The 21,343-nt window shown below is 35.8% G+C and overlaps 1 protein-coding gene and 1 long non-coding RNA gene across 3 annotated transcripts; both read left to right on the top strand.

Moving 5' to 3' along the window:
• Positions 1–5,506: 5,506 nt before the first annotated feature.
• LOC113756889 (protein FRIGIDA-ESSENTIAL 1) lies at positions 5,507–13,716 on the top strand. Its single transcript, XM_027300361.1, has 6 exons — positions 5,507–5,822; positions 11,031–11,210; positions 11,342–11,549; positions 11,659–11,870; positions 11,997–13,294; positions 13,391–13,716. The coding sequence occupies exons 1-6, from the start codon at positions 5,507–5,509 to the stop codon at positions 13,427–13,429; spliced, it is 2,253 nt and encodes a 750-aa protein (XP_027156162.1). The 3' UTR covers positions 13,430–13,716.
• Positions 13,717–14,073: 357 nt separating this feature from the next.
• Positions 14,074–18,764, top strand: LOC113760739. Of its 2 annotated transcripts, XR_003467100.1 has the most exons (4): positions 14,074–14,365; positions 17,834–18,061; positions 18,214–18,419; positions 18,532–18,764. It is a non-coding gene; the product is annotated as an uncharacterized LOC113760739 (long non-coding RNA). The 2 variants fall into 2 exon arrangements; XR_003467099.1 differs by lacking the exon at positions 14,074–14,365 and having other exon boundaries at positions 16,370–18,061.
• The last annotated feature ends 2,579 nt before the right edge of the window (positions 18,765–21,343 follow it).

The raw sequence follows: 21,343 nt of genomic DNA, 5'->3' as shown, positions 1-21,343 counted from the left end.
TTTCTAACATGACCTTGCAATTTAGAGGATTACCACTTGATAATTTATTCCATCTTAGCTCGTCTAATCTATTTTATATGCAATGTACACCATTAATATAATTCTAGTATTTTACCAAAAGTTAATATTATTGGGTTTCATTTTGTAAATACCACTTAATTTTCTCCATGCAGCTTTTTTGTGGAAAACAAATTATGAAGGAGATGGAGTGCCACTAATAATGCCCTTCACTAGAAAAGAAAAAGAAATACAGGTTTGTCTGTACATTTTCATGTCTTTTAACAAAAAAAAATTATAAGGGAAAGGGCGTGTTATTAACAATTTTCTTTACCAATATATTCTAGCACTTCCATAGAATTAGAGGGTTGTCTCTTGATGATTTACATCACTTTAGCGTATCTAATTTTTCTTTTTCAATCTAATTTATTTTATGCTATGTACGTTATTAATATAATTTTAGTATTTTACCAAACGTTAAAATTATAAAATGAATAAGAAAAAAAATAAAAAGCGGCACCCTCATCGGGCAATTTTTTCCTTCTTCCGGAAATGAAATTTGACTAACTAAACCTTAATCCCAGAAGTCAACCAAAAAGCCGGCCCTCATCGGCCAATTTTTTTTTTTTTTGTCAATTGGGTATGCAAAAAATATCAGAATCTATCACATCAAAAAAAGGTTGCATGCACCGAGTTGGGATTTAAAAATCCGCGTGCCGGGGCCCCGACGCCTGCCTTTGTCCTCCCGTGACCATTAATTCGTCGCATAACTCTCCGAGTGGACTTCTGAGTCATTTTCCCATTTAAATAAGGGATAATTTCAGAAATCTCCCCAGAAATTTCTTATAATATAACTTAGCTCCCTTGAAGTTTTTAAAATCTCACTTACCTCCCTTAAATTAACTTTTCTTATAACATTTTAACCCCTTTGGAAGAAATACAAGAAAAATAAAAATAAAAATAAAACTTTTGTTCTAATACTACCCTTATGTTATCCTACTTATGAAATTTATAACAACAATAAAAATAAATTAAGGTTAAATTTTTATAACTTGTAAATATCTTGAAAAAATCGCACGTATGAATAGATTATTTGAATTTTCAATACAATTTAAACTACACTATGAATTAAAGCACATTTTCCTAAAAAATATCTTGACTTCCTTAATTGTAACTTAATTGTGCACGAAATCATTTAAGATATTAATTACTCACCAAAATCCTTGCAAGTGGTTGACTTTAATTAGTTTTAATTTATTCATGTCTTTTGCTATTCTACCATGATCCCAATGTAAATAAATATGAACCATTATTAGCTAACAAATTTTTTTAAAATTTACATTTTTTTGTTTTAAAATTTTATTTTGTTTTGACTTTTTAGTTAAATAGTTATTAAGAGCAAGGGCAATGTTGTCAATTTGTGACATTTGATAGAAATATTTAATCTTGTCAAGTTAATAAGAGAGGTAAGCAAGATTTTGAAAACTTTAGAGGAGCTGGGTGATATGAAACTATCCCTTTGAATAATCAAACCTTCTATTGCAAACAAAGTTCCAATTGCATGAATTAATGCGCCATCAACGGTGCTGCCGTTATCCGCAATGTCAACATGAAGTTGGTTTATTTCCTTTCTTTTTCTTTTTTCTTGCCCGGATTAAAATTATAATTGGCAAAAATTATGCTTGTTATCTTTCTAATTTTTTTGATAAAGTTTGACTTCTTCTTCTTTTCTTTTTTTTTTAAAATTTTATTATAAGGCACTGGGTTCCTTTCCACACGTAATTATCTGATGATAATTACATATTGCAAAACTTTATTTGCTTATATTATCAATAAAATTTTCAACCATTTTTTTTATCTCACATGTATCACATCAAAAAAGTGCTACATTATTATTTTTTAATTATTTCAAATAATTTATTGTCTAAACACACTCATTGTCTCTTTATTGCACCATAAGTTTCTAAAAAATTTCATATATACCAGTGATCTTTCACTTTGTATGGGTTCTTATATAGTGAAGAAGAAAAGAATTTGATGGTTAAATATTTACTTTGAAAAATTGTGGAAGGTTGTCGGCTAGGCCTGTCAATTGAGCCATTTGAGATGGGTTTTAATAAGTCCAGATTCGATTCATATAGTTAGTACCATTTTAAATTATGAGTTTCGAGTTAATAAATATGAAATTCATATTCAATTCACAAAATATTCGAACTATGAGCCTAATTCAGGATTAGCCCAAACTCACTTATTGCTCCTTAATTTCCTTAATATAACTGCTATAACTATTAAATTTTAAAGCTAATTTAATATCCACAAGACCACAATATTAAAACTATACACAAACCAGTAACAATTCATTAAAAAGTATATAAACCAAGAAATTTTCAGCAATAACATGTCCAATTAGTTCAATGTACATGAAAAATAGTAATAAAACGTGATCAACAACCAATACATTTTAAAAAATCCTTAATTCGCTTGTATTAAGATTTGTTCTTTTGAATCTTTTGACATAATTTTGCATATTTAATATTTCTTGTATATTATTATATTTTGACACACAACTCATAAATATAAAAATTTAATATTATACACACACATACATATATGCAGGTTTAAGGGCCAAACTTATATCAGGTTTGAATCTAATAAAACCAAAACTCGACTCTCATTTAATTTGAATCTAATATTTAAGTTCAAACTCAACCCAACTCAATGAAAGATTAGTCTCATTGAACCTTTTTTGGGTTGAATGGGTTGAGTTCGGACTGATCCAACTCCATTAACAGTCATATTAGTGGTTTAGGTAATCTCTTGCATGAAATATTGGCACCGAGTTTATACTTTCCCATAAAGTATATCAGCACTGTAAGAAATACCACGAATAGGTACACACCTAGCAGCTCTAGTTTTATTCTTTTTTTTTTTTTAATGATTCCACTGTTGGATACCATTTTCAGGATTTAATTCAAAGTAAATCTTGTGCACAGTAACTCAAATCTCTTGGTTGAATATACTCTCTGTCTTTGAGGGTCTCTCTTTAATAGCTGTGCAAAATAGCTTTGAGGGTCTTTGAGGTTTCAGTTAATAGCTGTGCAAAATGGTAGGCTGCCATGGTGAGGAGGAAAAAGAAGAAAAAAAAAGGGAGATAAAAGTAAGAAACTACAGAAGAATTACTTTTATGCACTTACGTTGATAGACATATTCGCATTATTTGATAGAATAAATATATACGAACTACACCGATGGTCTTGCCATTGAACTTGTGATACAATAAATGTTAAAGGGTAAAAAAAAAAAAATTTGTTTACAGGGAGCCTTGTTTGATTAAGCCTACATTCTATTGAAAAGCTGCACTTGTAAGTTGTAGAACCCTTGTAAGGCTATTTTACGTTCTCACATAAACTTGCATGCTTCTCCACAACAGCATCTCTTGACCTTTTCTAAACTGAAGTTTAGAAATTCGGCTTTTATAAACCTAATTCCAGAAGAAACCTCAAAAGCCGGCAACTCTTGAGGTCCTCCCAGGGACTTATAAACCAAACCCAAACCCCCCCCCAGAACCGATGTGGGATGGCAAACCCCACAAGAGCAAGCCAGTAAGGCCGCTGCTGCTAAGAAGTAAAGACCCCTCACGACACTCAGTAAACTACCCCTGCATGAATTTGCCTCTTGACCTTTTCTAAACTGAAGTTTAGAAATTCTCCACAACAGCATAAAAGGACACTTTTTGAAGAAAAATTGCTTTCTGAACAAGTAAACTACGCAAAGTGAATGTTCAACTCATCTTGCATATTAAAGAGCAACGTGAAATGGCCATAAACATACGTAATGCTTCTCATGGTATTCACGTAACCTCGATGGCGAAACAGGAATTCGATCAAAGATATGTGCATCAGTATATGCTGATGTACCAAATGAATATATTAGAAAATATTTTCAATGAATATACTTAATTTACATAACAGAGTAGTTTTTTCACGATGGATCTGCCAAGTATTGTGATGATATGTGCTTTGTTTTGGTAGATTCAACATATTTTGAAGTTATCTCTATTTTATAAAGCATTAATTCAATGTATATTGGCAATGCATATTATATATCAGTGAATGCACGGCACTTGATCCAATTCGAATTTAAATTCTAAATTTTGCATATATTCATCTAAATTCATTAATTGATAAACTGTGAATTTAGGAAAATTTGTTCTTTTTCACGAGGGAATATCGTATGCGATCGTTCTATAGTTCCTTTTGAAAATCATTCCCTCAATTTGAATATCTAATAATGATAATTATGTACTTTCTAATGCTTGAAATTATTGCAATCTAAGAGTTAAAAATACTAACCTTTTTTTCATAATAAACTCGTGAATTTAATTCAAAGATACGATATCAAAAAATAACCATCAAAATATCCCGTATGACATGAACTTGCATCAATTGTTTTTTGTTCTCTCTTTTCTTTTTGGTTTAACAGAAGGCAAAGGCCCATTAAGCGCAAACTAAAAGTATCATTGTCAGACCAATTACATTGACGCCCAACAGACCACAACTTAATGCGGTTGGATCCGTTGTTCATTATGTGTTTAGATTTTTTATTTTTTATTTTTGGGTAAACGAGCGAATTTGAGTGCAATGTTTCTTACTTATTACCTTTTGAAACTAATCATCATAATTGATAAAAAAAAAAAAGAAGCGAACTAAGCACTAAACCAGTAACAAGTAATACACTAGGATCTAATAATGAACCAAAGCTTCTACTAAAAAATGAATAAAAGAATAAACATTTTTCTCTAATCGATGCCCAGAAGGCAATAACCCTTTTAATTTTTTTAAAAAAAGAGCTCGATTTGTTAGTATCTTGAAAAAAAAAAAAGTTAAATTAAAAACTATTTGAACGTGGAGGTAACAGATGTTAGTATGGTACATTTAAATGGTAAATAAATTAGAATTGCTTAACCATTTAGAAAAAAAATCATAAATAAAACACACAACCAAAAAATCAAAAGAGTCAAGCAAATTGTTATTAACACTTTCCTCATTCCGAATTCTAAACTTTTTTATTATTTCAGTTACAGATTGATCACAAGGGGTGTTATCAATAAAATGAAAAAAAAAACGAACTAAAGAATCTTTCTGCCAAATTTAAGAGGTGAGAAAATCAAGAGTAATTAATGAATTGCCAATAAAAGCAATTCGCAAATATGGAGTTGCACGACTCCATTGCATGCGAGACATTCGTCCGCCAAACCTATAACTTATAAAGCTGTCGAAGCCTCGCTCGTCATCCGGTCCACCCAGCCGTCTGACCCCCGCTCGGTTCTTGCAACATGATGCCATTTTTCCTACTCAAGCTCCAACTTCCAATTTCGCCTCCTCTCCTGCAAAAGTTTTCCTCCGATGACTCTACGTAGCTTCTTTAATCGACTAGGTTGTCTTTTATATTTGCGATTTCTTACCCTGACCCCAAATTTTTAGTTCTCTCGTCTCGTCCACCGTTGAGAATGGTGGCGGCGGCGACGGCCAAGGATCCGTCCTCCGCGGAAACAAACTCCGAGGCTCTTTCCGACGAAGACATAGAGTACGAAGAAATTGAGGAGGAGATTGAGGTGGAAGAGGAAATTGAAGTTGAAGAAGAGGAAGAAGTCGAAGAAGAGGTCGAGGAAGAAGTGGAAGAAGAAGTGGAAGAAGAGGTCGAGGAAGAAGTCGAGGAGGATGTAGTAGGAGGAGGAGGAGATGTCAAAGGAGAAGTAGATGATGATATTGATAAAGAATTTGGCGAAGAGTTAACTCCAAGTAATCAAGTAAACGATCAAAATGGTCAGTCTTTTCTCCTCTGTCCTTTCAACGTATGATCCTAATTTACTGGGTTAATAGTAAATTTATTTGCTTAGTGATTGGTGATTCTGTGATAATAGGATTTTGTTGAATTTTGGGTGGGTTGTTCTTGTATTTATCTTTTTATTCATCTAAATTTTACTCGTGTAGTTGTATGACGTTGTATTATATTGTCAGTGGCTATCATTCTGTTTCCTTATGATTTTCATTTTTGAATTACATTCGACATCGTCTTATCGTCTTTGCTGGTCAGGATTTGATTCATTAGTTGATTCATGACGAGCATTGGCTTGAAGCGTATATATTCTGTTAGTTGTTATTAGAAGGTTACGGATGTTTGCGACTGACTGTATGTGAATGTATTCACTTTCCATTGACTAATTTTTTGTCAGAATGCAAGAATTGGTTATTTGCACATTCTATTGACTAATTTTTCATCAAAATGCAAGAATTGGGGCACTCAGTTGTCAGAAATGATATCTAACATTAGTTCAATCTGACTGTGGTTTATCATAAGGGACTATTTTTAATCATATAAAATTTGCAAGGCAATTGACTTAATAAATTATTAATTAGGTGTTCAATCCTGTAATGAAATTTGGGGAGAAAATGCACATTGAAACAGTTAAGGAGAACATAAATTGCTCAAACTGGATGAGATGCAACTAGTTCATTTCTATGTTTGCGCGGCACATATTGGTCTGTTCACATTCCCTGTTACGTGTTTCCCTTCATAAGTATGGATTTTGAGTGACTATCTTTTTCCATCATGTCTTGCCCCGCTGTTGTTATATTGTAGGATTAGTGACCCTTTTAAGCATCCCTTGGCACAGTTGCTCTTTACACATGCTTGGATGTTTGGTTGCTGTCCCAATTCCCTTAATTGCATGTGAAATTTGTCCAGCCCTGAGCCAAAGCCTAGAACTAGCCTTGTGCTGGACTTATCTGTCGTTTGCAATGGGATTTACAAATTTCAAGTGGATGTCTTGAATCAGAGTTGAGCTAATTCAAAGTGCTATAGATTCTAGGGCCTTGGGGAACTTATACTTCAAGACAAAATGAGACACGCATATGTGGATTTTAAGGTTGTTTAGTGATCGGTTATCCTCTTTTAGTGGTGAAGGTTTGATTTCAACTATGAAGGATTAAGCCGGAAACTCATTTGTCAGTTGCATTTATCTATATGCAAGCATGATATAGAAGATTAGAACAGGGCGTACTTTATGTATAAATTGCAGGGTTTGGCTTTTTTCCTAAAAGCAGAAGAGATTAGTCTTGGACATAGAAGTAAAGCTTGTCAGAGTTAGAAATGGTATTTGCTTTAGCGTTTTAGTTTTGCAGATATTTGGAAGATGAGTGAGAGTACTTCATAGAATGCTTCTGTGAACCTTCTTCAGTTAGTTCATATTAGATGGCATCTCAGAACTCAATGTTTACTCATTTGGGGTACAATGTACGTCCTTCATTTTTCCAGAAGAGAGGTTGATGGAGTAAAATAGTTTGGATGATTGATGCTACAAGTCTGGAGAGGTGACTTTTATATTTTCTCTTATTTATGTCTGGTGCAATTGTAGATATAGTTAAGAGTGGTCAAACGAAAGATCATTTGGAGCAAACATTTTCCTGTAGTGTTGACTGAGATTATATGAACTTAATGCATTGAGAACCTATAATTACGTTATTGTTTTAAGAGCAGAATTTGACCATTTCATGCTTCCAAGTCAAGCAAAAGCATTGTGGATTGTTATACTCATGAAATTGTGCAAAGTACTTTCAAAGAATACAGTGATAGAGAAACATGATCTTTGGTTGGACCCCTTTTTGATCTGGGGGAACACACTGTTGGTTCTGTGCTGCAGAAATAATTCCCAAGATGCTCACGGTAGCTCAGATCTTTTAGATGAAGGGGTGTGAAGAGGTGTGAGGCAGTTATGATCAGGTGTCCACAGCACATTGACAAGATAAAGATACTGCATCAAAAGAGGGGGTGTTCAATGTGTGTTACCTTTAGATGTGTGGGTACTTGGCTGATAAAGCTTGACATAAGACAAGCGATAAGTTCGGTGTAAGAGTGAGTGAAGTTGTAGCTATTTTCAATGAAGGATCAAAGATGGATCATAATGCAGGCAAATAGGTTTGACTTTCATTTAGCTATGCATGTCTGCCACAATTTGGGTTAAATTTTCTAAAATAGGATAGGACCAACAGAATCATATTCTAAATGGGAAAATGTGGGCTTGACTTGGGATTCCTATGAGAGCATTTACTTGTTGTTGTTTCACTTTACTTTGGGTTAAAGTAAATTGTGGAAAATAGATTAAACTTTCATTTAGTTACACATGCCCGTGATAATTTGGGTTAAATGGAGTCGATTAATAGGGTATGGGCCAAAAATGAGATAGGACCAACACAGTCATAGTTGAAATGGGAAATCTGGGCTTAGCTTGAGATTCCTATGAGAGCATTTATTTTTTATATTTTTTGTTATTTTTTCACTTAACTATTTATTTTATTTTGTCTCTTTTCCTTCTCATCCGACTGAAGGTTTGTTGCTTGCATCAACCTCTTTTCTTATCGAAGTCGTCTTAAGCTTTGTCATAATGACAAGCATAATCCCACAAAAATGTAAGTGGCAAGTGGAGCTAGAAGCGTCCACTGAAAATGTTAAAATCATACAAAAAGCGAGAGGAGCTAGAAGTGGCAGCTCCATCATCCAATCGCACTATCAATACAAATTCAAAAGAATCGAACAAAACCTCCTTCTCATCGTCAAGAACAGGGGTGTAAGTGAAAGGAGCTTCTAGCGAGTACCTCAGCTTGACTCCATTTTATCAAAACACAAGGTAGAGCATAAGCTGCTCAAGTAGCAAATGAAGTTGAGCTCAAACTCCACAATTGAAGGCACGAGGGCTAGTGAGCCTAATCGAGCTTGTATTATAATTATTTTTTCTTTTTACAAAATTACTTCCAAGCCTTTTTAGGAGAAACCTTGAGTCTCTTATTTCTTTTGTAGCCGCTGCCCAACTCTAGTGATTAATCTCTTTTGTCATCAGTCATCCCTCTTTCCCGCTCTTCTTCACTAACAATTTTCATCACTCCCTCTCTGCCATCTCTCTCTGTCAAGTCCTTCCTCATCTTTCAATAATCAAACGCATAACCATCATGTCAATAATTAAATATGAGTTACTTTGCGGATTATTGAAAAGAAGAAAGCGAATCTTTTAATGTGAGACAGAGATGGTGGAAATTTGTGCCAAAGTTATGCCATGGTATCCTTTCCAATGAGATGTAGTAGATTTGTATGAGGGGTTTGAATATATTGCTAATTCGCTATAAAGGATAAGGATTAAAAATAAAGAAAAAGAAAAAAAGTAAGATAAGCAAAAATGGAGTATTAATGAAACACGGTGATACCATGTTTCAGAGAAATTAGATGCATGGATATATGGGTGGTGGCAATATGGCACTTAGCCCACACTGCTAGCGCCCATATTAGTCCCATGACAAATATGAGACTATTTGGCTGTAATCCATATTTTTCAATTCCACATAAATTTCCATGTGAATCATCCATCTGGCCCATTTGCCATTGTGTGCATGTACATAATAATTAATTTCCCAGCACAAGTCCCGTCCTTCTTGCCCATCTATATAAATACGCACACATTTAGTAATCTGCTTTAGGTAGATGGCCAAGATGCGAGCGACTCGCGCGAAGAATTAAATTTACACACATAAGCTAATTGATGGGATTAGCATAGAGGATATCCTCAGACAAACATGTACACTTGTATAATTTATTCCTCAGAAATGGGCAGATGGATGGGACTTGCGCGGGAAGTTAAGACTGGAAAGTAAGAGCTAATTCCCAAGGAGTCACATATTTGTTGTAGGACTAATAAGGGGAGGTGTATATGTTGAGTCATGACTCCTTAATGTAACTTCTTTCTAGCTTATCCATGAAAGAGGGAGTAGAGGTTCTTCAATTGTCTGTATTTTATGTTATCAATGGAGTTTTTCCAGATTTGTAATCTCTTATAGTGCTGTAGTGACCCTTCTCATTCTGGATAGTAGTTCCTTACAACTAATGAGGTGAAAAGCAATGTATAGAAAGTTAAATGGTCAGTTTAGGTTGGATGGTTTTAACTGCTCTATACTCTAATATAATGAAATGTCTAGTGAAATTGGAAGAAATCTAGGCATCATTCCCAAGAGATAGCTGCATCACGAACTCCTATTCTCTGAAGAAATATTCTTCACCTGTCTCAAAGATGTCAGTAGGATGATAGAAGTACATAAGTAGTTTCCCAAACTTTCTTGATAAACCTTATGTACTTCTGGACTCCAATTTGGGAACACTCCATAGACTAAAGTGCGCAATATTGCATGCTTTATGGAGATTATAGAATTATCTCTAGCATGAGATAAAGTACGGGTAAAAGTTTTTTGGAATATTATTAGATACTGCTAGATATTCGCCAACTCAAGTTTTTGCATCATAGCAATTTGAAAGTAGATATTCTTTGGGTCCCTTTTTTGGATCTCTTCAGGCTGCCTTGGGCCTTAATTGCTACCTCACAGACAGTTTTTTATGCCAGAAAAACTGCATGAATATGATATAGCTGTAGTTTGTGTCGGTTTAGATGACTAAGTTGTAATTCCTATAAGATGAATTGTATCCTTTTGGGGCCTGCTTGGATGATCTTTTGTATCCATCTGGATGTATATCATCCTTTTCTCTTTGTTGAAATTTCTATAGAACATAAGCTGTTTGGACGTAAAGTGAGCTAAAGCCACTAGAAATAAACTCATTGAAAAGAAATCAGGAGTACGAAGGTTCTATCATTTGAGGAGTAGATGCCTGGATCTCCTTTTAGAATTGGGCACGTGGATAATGTACTTATTTGAGACTTGAAAATTCTGAGAAAGATTGGAGTCAGGTTTCGTGATTTTTCACTGTAGATGGGCACTCTGATCTTTCTGGCAGAAATTTGACCTCTGAATTCTATTTGACCGAGAAGAAGCATTTTCTGCTTAGTTGCTCTGTTTATGTTTCATGCTCATGTTGAGTCAGCAGATTCATCCCCTTGTAATGTTCTCTAGGAGCTCTACTTTTCTATAATGGAATTAGTTTGTCTGAGCAGATGGCTGGTGTGCTTCATTTGTTGATGTTCTGTTTCTTCATTTTAGATACTGGCCAAGTTATTGAGCCTGATTGCAATGAGGATCACTTCATACCAGGTTTTGCCACTCCAGGAATATCAGTGGCAAATCTACTGCCAGATACTCATGTTGTTCAAGGCTGTGCTGGTGATTACAGGATTTCTGGGTCGAGTGTGACGACTCATAATGAGGAACCTCATGTTGATGGTGAGGATTTTTAGCATCATAATGAATTTTAGGGAGTTCCTACAAGTTTTATGATGCTTCCTTATCATATATTGCTTCTAGAGTTCTACCATAAGAACTGCTGGTTCAAAAATCATTGTGGGCCCTTGCAGGAAAATTATTTTTTATGGACCATAATAATGGAGCTTCACTATGTGACAAGTGGGGGAGGAGTGGTGATTCTACTAGGCTGCCCGTTCACGAATTGGATGCTGCAATCTCACATATTGATACTGAAAGTAAGAAGGATAATGAGGATCCCTATTTCGAGAAAGGAACTTATGACATCTCTGGGAAAGATTCAAAAGGAGAGGCTCCAAGGTCAAATAATGCTAGTGTAAACTTGTGCTGGGTTTTAACTTTATAGTTGAGTCTTGTCTTTGTTCTATCCTGGCTTGGAGCCAGCACTGATTCCTCCTAGAATTTTCAGGATTAGGCCAAGAAGTTCATCTCCTGAATCCGTGTTGAATGATGGAAATAAACGACAAGCAGTTGTTTGTGATTTTTTTGCTAAGGGCTGGTGCATCAAAGGGCATTCTTGTAGATTTCTACACATAAAAGGAGGAGCGGCTATTACTAGTCACGATAAAGAAGGAACTGTGGATGCTGCAGCAAAGAAAAGTGAACTACCAGACAAGAAAGGTAATTTATATGTTGTTGTGGTGTGTGAGGATGCTTATATTATCACGTTATTTTCCTTAGGATTCCTTAGTCTTTGTTGATAAACAACTAAAAGATTAAGGCTGCATGATTTTCTTTATATGGCAGCTTCTTCAGTTCAGCTCACCCCACATGGTGGAGAAAGCCCAAACAAGAGGAGTGAGACTAAGGAGTTGCCTTTACTTAAAGATGATCGATTGGTGCTCTCTTCCCAAGATTTTGGGCGACCCTCTTCCCAAGATTTTGGGCGACAAATGAACAGGGAGGAATATCTTGGCTATGGTTCGTCCATGGCCAAAGGCAACTCTCTTCATGGAACTTTCTCGAGAAGTTATGCTAGAACCTTAGAAACTTATGGGAGCACAATAGGTACCCCTCACAGTACAAGTTTGGAAGAAATGACTTGTACAAGAAGCAACTTTTTGGCAACTGACCACAGTTTCTCTTCCCTTCATAGGTCTCCTTTGTCTTTCGCTTACCCCTCTTGGAATACAGATTCACTGAGCACTCAAAAGCAGTTAGGGAGTGGTCAAGGGGATTATGCTTCTAGATCTGCTTCTGTCCAACGAAGCTCTTCACCTTTTTCTGGTTCTGAATCAGAAAATGTCTCTCAAACTAATGCTGTTAATGATAAGCAATGCTCGGCCTGGTCTAAGACCAAGACACTTTATGATTGGGAACCATCTGTTCCTTTTCGACCCTCATTTTTTATGACTAGGCACTTATTGTCTTCAGCAAGCCTATATGATCCCATACGTGATAGCATTGAGCAAGCCAGCTCAGTTGTTGGACACTCAAAAATTTCACAATCTGGTAAGGAAGCTTCAGTACTTGGAGCACACGTGCAGGCAGATGCTGATTCATTTCCAACAGGAACTCTTGGTACAGAATGTAGTTCCAACAAATATTCAGTTCTTTTTTCTGCCAAAAACTTTTCTAGTAAAGATTCTACAGCAGAAGCAAAAGAATCTGTTGGTACTCAATCGCAAAATAAAAAATCTTTTCTGAAGGAAGAGAGGTTTTTGGAAAATGAATGTGTCAGAGATGTCATGGAAGCAGACCAAATGCCTATTGATTGTGGTTCAAAGTCAGTAAGCAGTGGGCGACATAGGACGGAAAGTAAAGAAGAGATGTCTAGACAAATGATTGAAGCTGATGCTGATCTTAAAGTAGAGGAATCAAGAGCGTTGAAAAATTTTCATGCATCACTTGTGGAAGTTGTGAAAGAACTCTTGAAGCCAAGTTGGCATAAGGGTGTTCTGAGCAAGGATGCTCACAAAATCATAGTTAAAAAAGCAGTAGAGAAGGTCCTTAGCACGTTACAACCTCACCAGGTCCCAAGTACTTCAGAGTCAGTGAAGCAATATCTTTCTTTATCTCAAACAAAACTTGCCAAGCTTGTCGAGGTGAGTGTGGGAGTGATGATGTATTTGGTTAGAAATATGTCACTGAAAAATATATTCACTTTTATAGTTATTAATACTTAGATGTGTTAACTGCAGGGATATGTTGATAAGTATCGAAAATCTTCACTTGGCTGACTAGCTGCTCTCACTTTTACTTTATGGATGTTGGTGAACCCTTTGTTTGGAGGCTTTCTTTTTGTCAAAATTTTAACAGCTGGATAAGGGCTGTAAAATGGAGGTCATAATCAGACATGTTTTCATGGACAAACTTGTTCTCCTTGTACATTCAAGTAGTTGTCGTTGGTACATCTTTTCTTAGTTATTGTTTTTTAATCCAACAGCTTGGACCGAATTGTGAACCTGAAAATCTTGATAATAAGGTTTCTCATTATCTGGATGCTTGATGCAAGTTGTTTTACGTCTTTGTAGATTGTAGTTATATGGCAACTACTACTTTTTTATTGGCTGCACACCAGAAAGTATGAAAAAATAAGTAAACAGTATCTATTACACCTTCGGTAGACGTGACCAAAGTTGCTAAGATTGTCTCCTAGCACTGACTCAGTTATTGTATGCTTTTGCTACTTTTTCATTTATGCAACCTAATTCTGCAGTATGAAGGCTTTACTAAGTGAACCTTTGGTAAACGAATTTACATTTACTAAACGGATAATGTCAGTGGAGAGGTTTCTTACAGTTCCACTGACCTTCCTTGAACTTTCAAAAATATCAGGTACCTTACCTGTGAGCCATATGGGCTCCTATGTCAACATCAATACTGATAAATTGACTCTTATATCCTCATTGGTCATGGTTGTCCCCTATTGTTTACAACCTCGAAGTTAAACTGAAGATAATTTTGGCATCATTCTTAACATAAATTCCATCACAAATTTGGTGCAAGTGTAGGCTCTTGAAACTGTTATGTACCTAGGCATAGATGAGCTCTGTCCTATATTTCCTTGCAGATCTGTGAGTTGTCAATCTAGAGCACTTGAGAGTTTGCTTTTTTCCTGCAAAGGAGGTGCATCGGCTGGTGGGAGATCACTTTACTGAATGAACCTATATTTGGTAAGAGTGCTTCCCCCTTTTTTTGGCTACTGAATGTACCTCTCTTTGGGATTCAATAAGTTTTATTCTATTTTATTTAAGTGGATTATGTCAGATTTTACTTGTTTCAGTTTTTCCTCTTCTATTGTTCTTTCAATAAATTTACTTGATTTATGAGGCTCCTCAACATTAAATAACTGGGCATTTAGATATTTGTTTGTTGGGCTTATCCTGTGTACATATATACAGACAGGAAATCGCAGAAGTAAGCTTATCATTTTGCCTGGGACGTTCAGTATCGAGAATTTGATTTTTGACAAATCTTTGATGGTTTATCTGTTAACCATTTTCAGTTTCTATTGCCATTTTTTCGGATAGCAATTTGAAAATGCTTAAATTCTTAAACACAGTCATGGAATGAGAAATGATATATGGTAATGAACTTCTGTGCAATATCATCTGACGATATGACATTTTCTATTGCTAATGTAGATGATATGGAAATCATTACTCATATTCTGTTAATTGTTTAGAGCACGTCTTATTACATACTTGTGCTACACTACCTTAAATTTGCATTTTCTCAATTGTGCATCAACTTGGATTGCTTGGAATGGCTTTGTGAAATATTTTGTATGTTTGGTGCCTTTCAAAGTATGTTTGTTGAAATTTAGCTCCCTAAAGGTGGAAGACTGGTGACTTTCAGCAAGCTTGCCATCAAACATGTGTTGGTAAATGAATTGCGTATGGTGTACTGGTGAGTTGCTTAGTATCCATGACTTCATGCGTGTTAGTGTTAACTGATGGGTGAAACTTGCTGTAATTTCAAGAAGAGCAAGGGATGCTATATATGTGCTTATGCTTCGACTGATTCGCCTGAGTAATATAGGATCAGCTGTTCTGTGGCTTTTGGTCTTGTCCTCAATAGTTGTAGCATTTATTCCCTCAAAGTAGTTAGCAACCTTGTATAGGAACACAAGCATTTTGAAGCTAGTAGATTTTGATATTATGTAGTACAAATTTGATTCTACGCCTACTCAGTATGTTGTGCTTTGAATAGCTCTCTCACAATGCTTGGTTCATCACCTGTGCCTGGTCCATAGGTTTGTGATCATTGGTGCTGAAGTTACTTATTCAATGAGTTATGACACACTTTATGGGCTGCAATTAGCACTACGCCATTGTATATACTTTGAATCGAATGGTAAATATATATGCTCCATACTAAACAAAAAAATCCCTATGGTCTATGTTAAATATGTATGCTATCCAGTTATACTATGCAAGTGTGGATATTCTGTTGTTCTTTGACTCTAGACCTCATCTCGTGGTTTGATCTATGGGTCATGACCATTTGCTTGCCCATGCCCGCTTGTAATATATGCTGGTTGAGCTCCAATTACATGCGCACAGAACTGGGAATGCAATGGGGAGGGCACCCATCCACGTGGGGTGCAACCTCAGGGTTGGAGGGACGAGGGCAGGGATGGATGGAAATTATTCCTCTGGTTCCTGCATGTTTATTGTGAAACATATAGCGTGTATGGTATATTATATGCTTTTTGTTGTTTGCCACAGTCAAAAGTGCATATTAGTTTGGCATTAGTTGACAAGAGTTTTTTTACTCACTTACATTTAATATTGATTTATTGTGAATCCATTTAGGTCAAGGGGAGTCGTATGTGTTGATCTATGAATTCTTCAGTGTGTTTTGGTTATTGCTAATTCTTGCTAGGCTAACTAAGGTTCATTAGTTTGAGATTTGGGGCCAAGTGTTTTGATTGTCTTCATGTTAATCAAGGTGGGAAAAATCGCAAGTGTGGTTATTGTGTCAAGTTTTAGTTGTTTAATCATATTGACAGTTATTTATTTTTGAACTTTAAAATAGTTATCCTAATTCCCTTCAAAATAGAATTTAAGTGTTTTTGTGACTAGATGGCTCTTAAACTGTTTATTTATGAGGAATTTAGTTTTGTTGGGTATTACCATCTTTTCATCTCTACCTTTGCTTTTCTTGGCTTCTGTTTTTTCTTTAGTCCCTAATTGTAGTTTATGTGCATCCTTTATATGGTACCATTCACAGTGCCAAAACAGTCTCAAACTGCTAACAAAAGGAGAGTTTCTGATTGAACATATCCTGGATTACGAGCTTTAAGATGATAATGGTACGAGTGATATGGTTGCTGAAAGAAACAAGAGCATATTCCTATGCGGCTAATGCAATAGCCACATCCATTTTTACCATTAATTGCTATGCTTTGGCAGAGTAGTCCAAATTTTTCTGCATCTGGTCACTCTCTACTGAATTAGGTTACTACTTAAGATGCTATACTCGAAAGCAGTAATCTGAAAGCTTCAGTTAGTATTTTCTGTGAAATCAAGGCAATGGATATGTAAAACAATTTACCTTCCTTCATGCATTGGTTTAATTTTGTAGAAAGAGGTTGGCACTTAATTAATTGAAAAGAAAAATATCTCTCAGGTAAAAGCTTAAGATTTTGCAAGGTGCAAATGCACAAAAGTTTTTTTTTTTTTTTTTTCAAGAAAGTCCTATCAACTCTTCAGCAAACCAAACATGTGCAGAAATAACAACTGTTCTAAGTACTGGATAGAACAAGGAGAAAGCAGCAGACAAAATTTAGGTGCTTATATTGTTGAATGGTGAGGTCATTTGGCAACTTATAGACAATATGATAGTGCAAAGTGCTACATATTTCATGGATACTACAACGTCAGCAGGTTTGTTCCTTTTACCTGCCTTGTGTTGTTTCTCCTGTCGCTGAGACCTGATGCATGAAATTTAAATTACTTGAAAATTGGACTCAGAAGCGAGCTTATAATCAATAGAAACATAATTAATGTCTAGTAGTATCTATTTACCTGTTCAGCATTCACATTTTGTTATTTCTCACAATTATATGATGCATTTTTACTTATTCGTTCTGCAATTTTATTTTGATGTTTGAGCAAATGAGATCTGATTGAACATTAATGGATATGCCATGCTGATTGTTTACAATGTACATGCTTGGTTATAAGAAGAGGTGTGCTGAATTGCTTCTCAAGAAATGAGGAATCTTAGTTCTTCCAAGTATTTTGCTCTTTGGGAAATTGAGTTCCTGTTTTAAGCTTGAAATGAGATACAGCGGTCACAGATAAAATTTGATAACATAGAGCAATTCAAGATTGAAATGAACCATGGAAAGATGCAATGTCGACATATTGGAATGAAATTTTGCTGGAAATGTATGTTGCCTATTCATTGGAATGCTTGTTGTTTAATGAAGTTTGTCGGTTTCAATCGCACGGCAATCTCTGCATGCAAATGAATTAAAAATTTTCTGACTAAACCTGGAGTTGGTCCACTTCTTTTCTGCTGCAATTTTAACTCTAGTATTTGATTTTCCAGTGCATCTGTCTCGACTTGATTCTTTTGCATCTGATCTCCCATTGTTGATCTGATCTTGCCACATGACTGTCTTGGAGCAGGTTAGTTTGCCTGTTTGAGATTGATTGGGAGGGAGTGCAATCACTTGTTTAAGGAGCTGGCCACTTGAAATATCGGCAGAGTAACTTTTTCTAGGAGTAGCTTGCCCAAATTCAAATTCAGTCGAAGCTGTGTCAGCATGAGCTAGTTGGTGGACGGGCTCCTCTTGAGGCATTAAATTCTGGTTCTGAATGCATACCATGCCTGCAAACGAGAGTGAGTTATCTGAGGTAACATCGGCAGCAACATCCAAAGACATTTTATTGAGTAGAATTAGCTCTCTCTTCTCAAGGCTTTGTGACAGATTGCATTGCAACTCTCTCGCCTTTTTATAGGGAGCTTATGTATTTCTTGTTGGATGCTTGCCTTTGTCCTTTTGCAGATATTTTTTTTGGCTGTCAGGCTTATACCCAAAAATGGCTTGATCTGGGTTTCTTCATCATTTTAATGGACTTAAGGTTGATCAGTATTTTATTCTGTTGAAGTGGATTGCAAGTATGATGCTTCTGTACCCCAGCAAATATGAGCTGTGAATTTGTGGGATGAGCAATATTAATGGACTTGGTGAAGAAAGTTGGTTAAAATGAGGTAATAGATCAAAATCAATTGGGCTTTCATGCTAGTCTAGGAACAAAAGTCTAGGAACAAAATTGTATTTTCCTTCGTGGCCTCATGAAAATGTACTGTTTAACTGATACAGGCAATTCTGTGAGCGTGATGCCAATAAGGGCAACTGATTAAAATTCCTTAAAGCTCCTTGAGTTCCGATATGCTGCTTCTGAAAAACAGAACTGGAGATGTTGGTGAAATTGGAATTGTCACATTACCAAGGCACCATGCCAAAATGCGTTGTAAATTATGCCAGAGTTTTTGAGTGATCGCATTGATAGTGTCCAAGATGTGTATATACGTAGTGGAGTGACTTGAGCAAATGGACAATTCAGAATTGTGAATTTTATTTTATTTAATTTTTCTCCGCTCGCTTGTGGAACTTGATCTTAAAGTCAATCACCTTCTGAAAATTTGGTCACGAGGGTTATCATTCTTTTAGTTAGAAACAGAAGATAAACTGCAGGGCAAAAGTACGACCTCGTAATAGTTTTCGATTAAAACAAAAAGAAAAGTCGATAATACCAACGTTGATGCACATTTGTTGGCCTTTCTCACAATACTGAGTAGGTAACTTCAAGGTTATAATTTCTGTGATTTTTTCTCATATGTCATATGGGTTATATTTTTCTTGAAGAACGGTTTTTTTTTATTTTTATCCGGCTCATATTTTGGGTTGTTATGTTAAGAAAATCATTTTTGAAAAAGTTGATGCTGTTGTTTGCACGCATCAGGACACAATCCTTTGGATGGGAATGAATCACAGCGTCTTGTGGCTTCTTCCTTAGTTGAATCACCTGGATTTTTTTTCTTTTTTCTTTTTGGTATTAAGGAGGATGTGCATAAACAGATTGAAGACTTCCAGAAGACGAATTGGACTACTTTTCCTGGTTTGTGAATTTTTTGAAGATCATCTGATTATTCTCCCTCCTAGAGGCTGCACTTTGTTTTTTTTTTTCGGGAAACCGAAAGAAAATACACACACGCACACAGTTAAATTACACTCGGAGTTAACGGATAAACCGGTCCGAAAGTAGTCTAAGGGAGACCCACAAAGAACCACGTTCAGCCAATTGGTGACTAAACGAGGCCCCTGGGGACCTTAAACCTAGAGTAACTACCCTACGATCTTCCGAAATTTAGATTATTTAATTTAATGTGACTTGAAAAGAGTAAGTAAGGGAGGTCATTTCTAGGTGACAGATGTTGGTAAATTGGGTGCGATAGTCCATCCATTTGGTTCTTGGCTAAGTCGTAGTTAAGCCCAGCTTTCCATTTCCAGAGAGCTTGAAAATGATCAGGCAAAAAACAACTCAATGCCGAGGAAGAAGACTTCACCGCCTCCAAATGGACCTCAGAATCGTTTGTCAGACTGAAAAACTTAATAAAGAACTCAGAACTTAATAAATACTTCTTTTTTTTTTGGACACGATAGAATCTGTTTTAAATTTACTTCTATTCTATACTAGAGGAGGAGGGATCCAAATGAGTCCAAAGGGAACTCGAAAGGGACTAAACCATCGTCGCCTCAAAAAGGTGACTACACACCCGCTAGTAAACTTTTTTAGAAAAGTTTGAATTTTTTAAAATGCAGATTAAACCTACATTCAAGTTAGATTTAAAACTTTCAATAGGTAATTGGTTAAAACTTGATAAAGAATTCGCCTTCCACAGATGGATGCTACAATTGCGTCGTACCAGTAGCCAATTTAATAGCAGTTGAAGTAGACATTTGACCCACTCCTTCCCTGTCCTTTTAGAATTTCCATAGTAGAGGATTCCCGTTCTTTCTTACAGCTAGTTTCTTCCTTTCATTAGGCCGGTCCAGGAAAGGCCCACAAATCTGAATACTGGGGCTTATTTGGAGACTCCAACTTAAATATACCTACACCTGACTTATGGGCTTTCCAAGCATCCTGCAATTGAACAGCGGGTTGCTGAGACTTGAAAGGCCAACGAGCCCCCCTCAGTCATCGGCCTGTTTAGTCAAGGCATATGGGAAATATTATTTGCATTTCATTTTTTATTAATTACACTTTCAACATTTATTTAATCACATAGTCTAATAAATGAAAATTATATGATAAAAATGATGGTGAGAATATGATTAATAAAAAAAAGAGTGCTATATTTAAATAGAGGCCTATATAGGAATATAATCTAAAACAAGTGAAAATAACACAATTTCTTTTCACGGAAAAGATATAAAAATAAAATAACACCCCTTATAACTATTAGCTCTCTTTGACAAGGTTAGTGTTTTTCTGTTTAATTTACTCAAAACACTCTGTATTTGATACTGATTTTTCCATGATTTTCAACAATTATGAACTCTAAAATAAATACAAATAATTAAATTAGTTAAAAGGAACTAAATTAGTCAGAATCAGGATCTAATACATTTGTAGCAAAGGTCTTGAGTAGGCTGAAGGAATAGCAGTTAATAAAATGACCTGCCACGGTCACTCCAGAGACAACCGTTCCTGAAGGTTCACAGCCACGATGTGGCCTCAGAAATTTGTGCGGCTCAGATTACAGCATGTAACTCGATTTTCACGCCATGTATGAGGTCCACAAAAATTTGTTCTAAAGTTATTCCATGTGTAAAGAAAATTACGTGACGTGCACAAAATATTACGTACTGTTGAAAAATGCACAAACCGCCACAAACTGTTGCACCTGCAATTGTTTGTGCCCTTGTCCCCTCACTCCAGACCCTTCCAAAATAACCTTTGATCATGACAAAGATAAATTCAGCACATTTTAGTGATAAACAAATCAATGCATTGATTGTCAACGTCAGTGGAACAATGCACTCCATATTCATGGCATTGGGTCCCTAGACAAGGCATGGGCCAAAAGGTGATAGAAGTGGCCCGTGATGTTGATTTATTTTATCCCAT

The sequence above is a fragment of the Coffea eugenioides genome, chromosome 2, assembly GCF_003713205.1.
Source record: "Coffea eugenioides isolate CCC68of chromosome 2, Ceug_1.0, whole genome shotgun sequence".
Lineage (NCBI taxonomy): Eukaryota > Viridiplantae > Streptophyta > Magnoliopsida > Gentianales > Rubiaceae > Coffea > Coffea eugenioides.
Note: the sequence above shows the minus strand (reverse complement) of the source record. Positions and strands in the feature narration are given on the sequence as shown.